The 11,364-nt window shown below is 37.9% G+C and overlaps 1 protein-coding gene across 1 annotated transcript; it reads right to left on the reverse strand.

Moving 5' to 3' along the window:
• Positions 1–558: 558 nt before the first annotated feature.
• On the reverse strand, positions 559–1,301 carry LOC117593490 (trace amine-associated receptor 13c-like; the record flags this gene model as incomplete). Its single annotated transcript, XM_034288880.1, has 2 exons — positions 663–1,301; positions 559–615 (listed from the first exon to the last, which is right to left on the reverse strand). Coding segments are annotated over exons 1-2 (696 nt in total), but the record flags the coding sequence as incomplete, so codon positions are not given.
• Positions 1,302–11,364: the final 10,063 nt, after the last annotated feature.

Below are 11,364 nucleotides of genomic sequence, written 5' to 3' on the forward strand. Positions count from 1 at the left end.
GCAGTGTTCCACAATTAGGCCAATAGAGAGGGGGATGTTAAACAGCATGAAATGATTTATCCAGACATTCATCCAATACACTTTTAAAGTACATATTATTTTACTATAGCCCTAATTTAGAAAAGGCAAGCTGAAGTGACTACAATTATATGTTATAAACCAGTGAATGGCTTTTCATGCCTTACTCAAGTCTTACCCAGACATCATTCTGTTTCAACAGCACATCTGTCTATCTAGGACAGATCTATCTAAAAGAAAACTGAGATATGTAATGTCTGAGTATTGTAACATGAAAGATGCCATTACAAAAATAATATAGTTTAACATATCAAACATGTTTAGCAGATTTAGGAAGGAATAAATATATAGTTACTAGAACAACCTGAACTTCAGAGTTAAAATACGTTTAACTGTCACCTTAAACCATGGATAAAAGAAAGCATAAATTATTGGATTAATAAAGGAATTGACAAGTGGCAGAAAGCTGCAGATAAATGATCCTAAATCATAACTTGCAAAACTGAAAAATAAAAAAACTAATGGATTCCAAAAAAGTAGATAGTTGAAAATAACAATACCAAGAGTTTTTGCTGCTTTTCTCTCAGACTTACTTGCCTGTACAGTTTCAACACCAGAAACACTGGCAGCCCCTTTAGAACAACAAAGATCTTCAAATAAAGTATTATAATAATAGAACATGGGACAAAAAGTGATAGAACCAGATCAATAACATTAACCACAAAATGTCCTTCAATTAAATAACATTCTTTAAAACACTTACTGGGAACCTTTACATTTACATAGATGTTTACAATAAAAGCATCATATAAGATGCAACAACACCAGGCAATGGAAATAGAACAAAATGTTCTTCTTGTTGTAATTTTCAAGTGGTATATTAAGGGATCACAAACAGCAACATAGCGATCAATCGATATCAAGACCAAATTACTTATAGAGGATGAGGAACTTAACAATGTGATGAACATGTGCAACGCACAGAAATATTCCCCAAGAACCCAGCATTGTTCCATTATTGCTACAGTCATTGCTGGTATCACAATGAGTCCCACCAGGAGATCTGACACAGCCAGAGAGAGGATGAGCAGGTTGGTTGGAGTGTGGAGCTGCTTGAAGTGAGAAATTGAGATTATCACTAGTAGGTTCAAAAATACTGTAACGGCTGAAATCAACGAGAAGAAGATGTACAGTGATATTTTAATAGATGGCAAAAGTGAATCCTTTCTACAAGAAGAGTTTCTGTCTTGATAACAATATTGGTCATCTTCATGTTCCTCCATTTGTAATAAAGGGTAAAATGCTGAGGACCTCCTGCTTGGTCCTGTGTGTGACCCTGTCAGGTCAGCCTTCTGACAAATTCTGAGCTCTGCTTCTTTTTATCTCTAAGAGAATTACAGTGCTTCCCCTTCTCCTAGTCTCACATTGTGTGCACGCGTGCATGAACACACACACACACACACACAAACTCACACACACACAAGGGATCACACATTAAAATAAGATAAGCAAATCATTTGTAAATACATGATGTAATGTATGATAGAATTTCATTGGTTTTGAGTGACAGGACATTAATAAGTTGACAGGAAGTTAAATTATTATTTTATATAGCCAATCCACTTTCTGCACATGATAACATTACAGCTGAATTCTACAATATATTTCAAGCTGAGGAAGACTTTTAGCTTAGGTACGTACTACACATGCTATATACAGTAATACCGCAACATTGGTTAAATATGGCCTGTAGTATTTCATCACACTCTTTCCTTTTTTTTTTTTCTAGTGCATTCCACTAACATTGGCACCCGTGTTAAAAATAATCAAAGAATTGAGAGCGCTGCATTAGTATTGGGGCAGATTCAACCAATGTTACACTGTATTGAAATACATTATTAGTATGTACCTCAGCTAATAGTCTCCCTCAACTTGAAACCCTAAATTGACAATCAAATTTTCTTTTGAAATGTTACTATTTATTTTGAGTTAATGTGCAAAAAGTGCATTGACCTTAAAATAGTGGATTATATTCAATTTCCAGCTGTCACCTTTCCTACTGGACATACTGGACAGATCACATGCAGTCAAAAGAACTAAAGAAAACATTTCCTTAATTTCCATCAGCAACGCTGAACGACTGGTAAGTTGAGCTTTCAAAACCAATCCAATCCTATCATACATTGCATCATGTTTTCACATACAATTTTTTAATCTTAGTTTGATGTGTGCTTTGTTTGTGTGTGTGTGTATGTGTGTGTGTGTGTGTGTAGTGTGTACATTGGTTACCTACTTTCTAGGGAGGGGAACCATGTATGATGTGCTAAGGGATGACAGACAGCACAAGTACGGTGTTAAACAAAGGTTTATTTTTAGAAAACACACAATAAAATGTGAAAATGGGTAGAGAGGTATCAAAGCTAAGAAAATATTAATGAAAATCCCCCCTAACTGGTCTAATGTGCTACCAACCTACATGGTCAATGAAATCTGGCAACCTGGGTGGTGATATGGTCAATGAAATCTGGCAACCTGGGTGGTGATATGGTCAATGAAATCTGGGAACCCTGGCAGTGATAAGGTCAATGAAATCTGGCAACCTGGGTGGTGATATGGTCAATGAAATCTGGCAACCTGGGTGGTGATATGGTCAATGAAATCTGGGAACCCTGGCAGTGATAAGGTCAATGAAATCTGGCAACCTGGGTGGTGATATGGTCAATGAAATCTGGGAACCCTGGCAGTGATAAGGTCAATGAAATCTGGCAACCTTGGTGGCGAAATGGTCAATAAAATCAGGCAACCCTGGCGCCGATATGGTCAATGAAATCTGGCCACCCTGGCAGTGATATGGTCAATGAAATCTGGCCACCCTGGCAGTGATATGGTCAATGAAATCTGGCAAACTTGGTGGCGATATGGTCAATGAAATCTGGTAACCCTGATGCTGATATGGTCAATGAAATCTGGCAACCCTGGTGGTGTTACAGACGGTGATGCGCTTCAGGCTCCTGTGAGGGTGATACATTGGAGCACATCTGGTCAGGGTGGTCCACGCCCCCCATCTACCTGTTGTAGTCTCCCACGATACTTGGTTTGTGAAGCTCCACGTGTCCGGTTGGATCCTTGCTGCGAACTCGTTTCCTGACGATGGAGTTGTCGTGTCCCACTGAGAGGACGGTGACGGTGCCTGCATCCTGAACATTTTTTCACTGGAGGCTCCACTGATCTCATAGTAACTGTTGTTGTATAATATGAGTCCCTTTCCTAACAGTTTAGTGTCGCTCATTATCTGTACCACAGTACTATGTCCAACCCCCATGGCCCTGTCATAATCATATGCACCACCTGTCTGTACGTTCCACAGGGGAGTATAATTTGATGTAGAGTAGTCCTTCATACAACTGTCAGACACTTTCACTTAGAGGTGTACTCACTTTTGTTGCCTGCGGTTTAGACATTAATGGCTGTGTGTTCTGTTATTTTGAGGGTGCAGCAAATTTACACTGTTATACAAGCTGTACACTCCCTACTTTACATTGTAGCAAAGTGTCATTTCTTAATTGTTGTCACATGAAAAGATTTTATAAAATATTTACAAAAATTTGAGGGGGGTACTCACCTTTGTGAGATACTGTACAGGTACTCTTGAAGCAGAATGGTGTTTGGACTGGAATTACTTGGGAAAGGCATCAGGAGACATACACAAGATTATAAAATAAAACTGTCATCAATTCGGATTGCCTTTAAAAAAAATAAGGGCTGTAGTAAGATAAAAGTTGGGTATAAAGTGCATTGGATTAATGTCATGATATTTTTGTTTAACATCGCCCTCTAGTTGCAAATTAGGAAGTAAATCACTGCAATTATGCTTACATCCAGGTCTACAGTACCTGAATGGTGTATAGTTTATGTAGATCATGCTTGAGCTGAAAGAATGAGCAATCATAAATAATGATTTTAATGTGTTGACAAAAACAATAATATTTTAGAAATGTTTTACAAAGTTTGCAAATGATTTAATACAACTTACACAGTTGTAAAATGTAAGACACTTTGGTGTTTCTGGTGTTATAGTGACCTCAATATCATCCAAAACTAATGTGTGTACAAATATTTCTTATGTTTTATACAGCTAAAACAGCCAGGGGTCAAACTGACCCGAAAGAAAACTGGAGCTACAAAATGTGTACAGGACATTGATAAAATATCATCATGTTAATTTTATGTTTACTTAGTTGTCCCCATTAAATTAGGAAAAGTCATTAAATAAGAAGCAAAAAAATATGTATTTAGAGACTTTGTTAAACTTTGAATTGACCCCAAAGATAATAGGAGGGTTAAATCATTTCATATCAACAACCTTATGATGTGATATCTGTGATGACAACAAGTAAATGAGAAGTAATGTCAGAGTACTGTAACCTTAAAGAATCCATTACAACAACATATGCACTATAACAAGACTGTAGCAATTCTATAGTGTTTAAGCTTTGTAATAAAATATGTGAACTAAAATGCCTGAACTTGAGAATTCAATTATAGTTAGTCTTTCTGGTTGAACTATGGATTACTAAGAAAGCAAACATCACTGTGAGAAATACATGTTTGAATACCAAGCTTACTACCGTAACAGCATGCTTAATAAATGTTTTTACATATCTTATACAACAAAGATTGGAACAGGTAAATGCCCATTAAATGTTTTAATCAATGGACAATATTATATAATACTTGAATAATAATTTAAATGAATTTCCATTCACCAACTACAACTACACTTTGTTGTAAAAGGATTTGAATCATGCCAATTTTCAAAATTCAATTCACTGTAAAAATGCATTCTTATATGATTTAATTTGATAGCATGGAACCACCACATACACCACATACATACCAAAGTCAATTAAATCCAGTCAAGTATATTTGAATCTATAACACATGTACCTATGATGACAACAGGAACTTAATATAAAGTATTTTGTTACATCAAATTAGCTTTTAAAACAACACAGTGTAACATAGTAAGATCAAATATGTTAATCAGAATATTGTAACTATAAACATCTTACTTTAGACCTAAAATACGTTTAAATGTCACTTTGAACCATGGATAAAAGAAAGCATAAATTATTGGATTAATAAAGGAATTCATAAGTGGCAGACAGCTGATGATAATTGATGCTAAACTGTAACTTGAAAACATTGAAAATAAAGCAATTATCGGATTCCAAAAAAAAAGGTAGTTAAAAACAACAAAACTTAGAGTTTTTGCTGCTTTTTTCTCAGAATTACTTGCCTGTACACTTTTAACATAAGACAAAGTGGCAGTCCATTTTGAAACATGTTGAATCTTTCTGGATTGTGATCTGGCCACCAGGAATATTTTCAAATAAAGTGTTATAATAATAGAACATGGCATAATCACTGAAATCAGAAAATCAAAGACATAAAACAACAAAGCTCCATCAATTGAAATACATTCTTCATAACATCCACTAGGCACCTGTATGTTTACACATAGTTTTAGATAAACAACATCATATATGATACAACAACACCAGGAAATGAAAATGCAACAAATAGTTCGACTTGTTGTTATTTTCAAGTGGTACAGTAACGGATCACACACAGCAACATAGCGGTCAATAGATATCAAGATCAAATTACCAAGAGAGGAAGTTTCACTTAAAGATGTTATGTAGAGAAGCAACGCACAGTAATAATCCCCAAGAACCCAGCATGGTTCCATTAATGCTACAGTCATTGCTGGTATCACAATGAGTCCCACCAGGAGATCTGACACAGCCAGAGAGAGGATGAGCAGGTTGGTTGGAGTGTGGAGCTGCTTGAAATGAGAGATAGAGATGATCACCAGTAGATTCAAAAACACTGTAACGACTGAAATCAATGAGAAGATGATATACAGTGATATATAAATAGATGTTGTTATTGAAGTCTTTCTGCAAGAAGAGTTTCCATCTTGAAAACAGTATTGATTACCTTCATGTTCCTCCATTTGTAATAAAGGGTAAAATGCTGATTTCCTCCTGCTTGGTCCTGTGTGTGACCCTGTCAGGTCAACCTTCTGACAAACTCTGGATCCTGCCTCTCTTTTTATACCATATCTGAGGTGCTTCTTTTTTTTTTCATGTGCTTCTTCATCTCAGTTATTTAGTCTTGATATCTATTGACCTTGTGTTGCTATGTGTGATCCATTAATATATAATTTAAAGAAAACAACATCAAGAAATATATGTGTTGTCAATTAATTTACTGGTGTTTTTGCATAATATACAAAGCAGTTTTAATAAAAATGTATAGGTACTTCGTAGGTTTTATGCAGAAAGTATTTTTTTCATAGTGAAAAATCATTGATTTTATTATTTCAGTGTTTACTCTGTGCTCTATTATAATAAAAATACATTTGAAAATGTTTATAGTGGCCAGATTTCAGAAAATATACTGGTTGGATTCAACAGCCCATAGTGTAAGTTGTTGGTTACGTAACATCAGTATTATAACTATTATTATTATTAATATAAGGCGCATGTAATTGTAAGGATGATAGTGTTAAAGCTACATAAGCACATGCAATTATGGGAATCTAATAATGTCATTTTATAATTAAGTAGTAGAACATTTACTAACAGTTTGCTGATTTACTAATTAATATTGTAACATTAATAAAAAGGTTAATAGGCTAACTATTACAAAATGTATTTCATTTTTTTTTTACTTTCTTTCCTTCAAGGCCCAAAACTCCAGTGAAAAATATTTTAACAATGTTTTAAGAAATATGGGTTGTATACAGTGGGGAGAACAAGTATTTGATACACTGCCGATTTTGCAGGTTTTCCCACTTACAAAGCATGTAGAAGTCTATAATTTTTATCATAATTTTTATCGTACTCTTCAACTGTGAGTGACGGAATCTAAAACAGAAATCCAGAAAATCACATTGTATGATTTTTAGGTAATTCATTAGCATTTTCTTGCATGACATAAGAATTTAATACATCAGAGAAGCAGAACTTAATATTTGGTACAGAAACATTTGTTTGCAGTTACAGAGATCATGTTTCCTGTAGTTTGTGACCAGGTTTGCACACACTGCAGCAGGGATTTTGGCCCACTCCTCCATACAGACCTTCTCCAGATCCTTCAGGTTTCGGGGCTGTCGCTGGGCAATATGGACTTTCAGCTCCCTCCAAAGATTTTCTATTGGGTTCAGGTCTGGAGACAGGCAAGAACACTCCAGGACCTTGACATGCTTCTTACGGAGCAACTCCTTAGTTGCCCTGGGTGTGTGTTTCGGGTTGTTGTCATGCTGGAAGACCCAGCCACGACCCATCTTCAATGCTCTTACTGAGGGAAGGAGGTTGTTGGCCAAGATCTCGCGATACAAGGCCCCATCCATCCTGCCGTCAATACGGTGCGGTCGTCCTGTCCCCTTTGCAGAAAAGTATCCCCAAAGAATGATGTTTCCACCTCCATGCTTCACGGTTGGGATGGTGTTCTTGGGGTTGTACTCATCCTTCTTCTTCCTCCAAACACGGCAAGTGGAGCTCTATTTTTGTCTCATCAGACCCCATGACCTTCTTCCATTCCTCCTCTGGATCATCCAGATGGTCACAGGCAAACGGGCCTGGACATGCACTGGTTTGAGCAGAGGGACCTTGTGTGCGCTGCAGGATTTTAATCCATGACGGCGTAGTGTGTTACTAATGGTTTTCTTTGAGACTGTGGTCCCAGCTCTCTTTAGGTCATTGACCAGGTCCTGCCATGTAGTTCTGGGCTGATCCCTTACCTTCCTCATGATCATTGATGCCCCTCAAGGTGAGATCTTGCATGGAGCCCCAGACCGAGGGAGAGTGACTGTCTTCCATTTTCTAATTATTGCGCCAACAGTTGTTGCTTTCTTACCAAGCTGCTTGCCAATTGTCCTGTAGCCCCTCCCAGCCTTGTGCAGGGCTACAATTTTATCCCTGATGTCCTTACACAGCTCTCTGGTCTTGGCCATTGTAGAGAGGTTAGAGTCTGTTTGATTGAGTGTGTGGACAGGTGTCTTTTATACAGGTAACGAGTTCAAACAGGTGCAGTTAATACAGGTAATGAGTGGAGAACAGGAGGGCTTCTTAAAGAAAAACTAACAGGTCTGTGAGAGCCAGAATTCTTACTGGTTGGTAGGTGATCAAATACTTACGTCATGCAATAAAATGCAAATTAATTATTAAAAAATCATACAATGTGATTTTCTGGTTTGACATGTGCTCTTCTGCATACCTTGTTTGTAACATGCGGTTATTTGAGTTACTGTTGACATTTTATCAGTTTGAACCAGTCTGGACATTCTCCTCTGACCTCTGCCATTTTTAGCCAGTGAACTGCCGCTCACTGGATATTTTCTCTTTTTTAGACCATTCTCTGTAAACCCTAGAGGTGATTTTTGGGGGAAATCTCAGTAGATCAGCACTTCCTGAAATTCTCAAACCAGTCCGTCTGGCATCAAAAACCATGACACATTCAGTCACTTATTTAAGGTGCAAAAATGTTCGCCTAAAATTATGTACCCAAATCAAAATGCTTGTAGCTCATGACCTGAATAGAATAGATACATATGTTTGGTACCATTTAAAAGGATACACTGTAGTTTGTAGGAATTATAAATGAATGCAGGAAAGTATAACACAATAGTTTTGGCAGAAGATAAAACAAACCAAAAAACGATAAAAAAAAAAATCCTCAGGTTTTAATTGCAGTGGGGAAAGACAAACATGGTTTAGGAATATGCATGTTCCACTTGATCCACTAGATGTCAGCAGGGTCTGGGTAAAGTTTCATGCCATTTGATATACAATTCAGTGACTTACTTACTCATTTGTAAAGCATGGCCACATTATGAATTTTCAAGTTCATACCTACACAGAACATACAAAAGTGCAAAGGTGATTAAAATAAGGGTTACATACTCCCAGGAATGTTATACATGATGGAAAATGTACTTCCCTTCATAAAGGTACTAACAGGAGGCACGACAAGGAGGTGGATCCAATGATCTAACATCATACACAGTACAGGCCAAAAGATTGAACACACCTTCTCATTCAATGCATTTCCTTTATTTTCATGACTATTTACATTGTATATTATCACTGAAGGCATCAAAACTATGAATGAACACGTGGAATTATGTACTTAACAAAAAAGTGTGAAATAACTGAACTTCTAATATTCTAGTTCCTTCAAAGTAGCCACCCTTTGCTCTGATTACTGCTTTGTACACTCTTGGCATTCTCTTGATGAGCTTCAAGAGGTAGTCACCTGAAATGGTTTTCCAACAGTCTTGAAGGAGTTCCCAGAGATGCTTAGCACTTGTGGACCCTTTTGCCTTCTCGATTGGGTTCAAGTCCGGTGACTGTGGAGGCCAGGTCATCTGGCGCAGCACTCCATCACTCTCCTTCTTGGTCAAATAGCCCTTACACAGCCTGGAGGTGTGTTTGGGGTCATTGTCCTGTTGAAAAATAAATGATGGTCCAACTAAACGCAAACCGGATGGGATGGCATGTCGCTGCAGGATGCTGTGGTAGCCATGCTGGTTCAGTATGCCTTCAATTTTGAATAAATCCCCAACAGTGACACCAGCAAAGGACTCCCACACCATCACACCTCCATGCTTCATGGTGGAAACCAGGCATATAGAATCCATCCGTTCACCTTTTCTGTGTTGCACAAAGACACGGCTGTTGGAACCAAAGATCTCAAATTTGGACTCATCAGACCAAAGCACAGATTTCCACTGGTCTAATGTCCATTCCTTGTGTTTCTTGGCCCAAACAAATCTCTTCTGCTTGTTGCCTCACCTTAGCAGTGGTTTCCTAGCAGCTACTTGACCATGAAGGCCTGATTTGTGCAGTCTCCTCTTAACAGGGGTTCTAGAGATGTGTCTGCTGCTAGAACTCTGTGTGGCATTCAACTGGTCTCTAATCTGAGCTGCTGATAACCTGCGATTTCTGAGGCTGATGACTCGGATGAATTTATCCTCAGCAGCAGAGGTGACTCTTGGTCTTCCTTTCCTGGGTCTGTCCTCATGTGAGCCAGTTACCGTTGTAGCGCTCGATGGTTTTTGCGACTGCACTTGGGGACACATTCAAAGTTCTCGCAATTTTCTGGACTGACTGACCTTCATTTGTTAAAGTAATGATGGCCACTCGTTTCTTTTTACTTAGCTGATTGGTTCTTGCCATAATACGAATTCTAACAGTTGTCCAATAGGGCTGTCAGCTGTGTATCAACCAGACTTCTGCACAACACAACTGATGGTCCCAACCCCATTAATAAGGGAAAAGTTCCACTAATTAACCCTGACAAGGAACACCTGTGAAGTGAAAACCATTTCAGGTGACTACCTCATGAAGCTCATTGAGAGAACACCAAGGGTTTGCAGCGCTATCAAAAAAGCAAAGGGTGGCTACTTTGAGGAATCTAAAATATAAGACATGTTTTCAGTTATTTCACACTTTTTTGTTAAGTACATAATTCCATATGTGTTAATTCATAGTTTTGATGCCTTCAGTGAGAATCTACAATGTAAATAGTCATGATAGTAAAGAAAATGCATTGAATGAGAAGGTGTGTCCAAACTTTTGGCCTGTACCGTGTGTTGTTTGCCTCATATGTGGTGATCTAACATCATGTGTGGTGCTTGCATCATATGTGGTGATCTAACATCATGTGTTGTGCTTGCATCATATGTGGTGATCTAACATCATGTGTGGTGCTTGCATCATATGTGGTGATCTAACATCATGTGTGGTGCTTGCATCATATGTGGTGATCTTACATCATATTTGGTATTTGCCTCATATGTGGTGATCTAATTCACCTTTCTTCCCCATTCTGATGCTTGGTTTGAACTTCAGCTGATCGTATTGACCATGTCTGCATGCCTAAATGCATTGAGTTGCTGCCAATGATTGGCTGATTAGATATTTGTGTTAACAAGCAGTTGAAAAGGTCTACTTAATGAAGTTGCTGGTGAGTGTATAGGTGTTGTTAGTATTCATTGAGCAAAAAAAACTAAACATTTATCATCAGTACATTTGTACTTCCCGTAATAAAGTCAGAGATTACAATAATATATAGTTCAGCCACCCCGTGGGTACAAAAGACTGTGGTGAGACAGGGAGCTGGATTGAAGAGCAGCTATTTGCAGGCGGAATCCACATACCTTTGGACCTTTGGAGTAGTGTGTGTCTACTGGCCATAATGTATGTGGACACCCTCTATTTTACGAACCCTGTGGCTCTAGCAGTCTAGGGTGGATGGTACAGAGACCATAACATA

This window comes from Esox lucius, chromosome 20, assembly GCF_011004845.1.
Source record: "Esox lucius isolate fEsoLuc1 chromosome 20, fEsoLuc1.pri, whole genome shotgun sequence".
NCBI classification, from domain to species: Eukaryota; Metazoa; Chordata; class Actinopteri; order Esociformes; family Esocidae; genus Esox; species Esox lucius.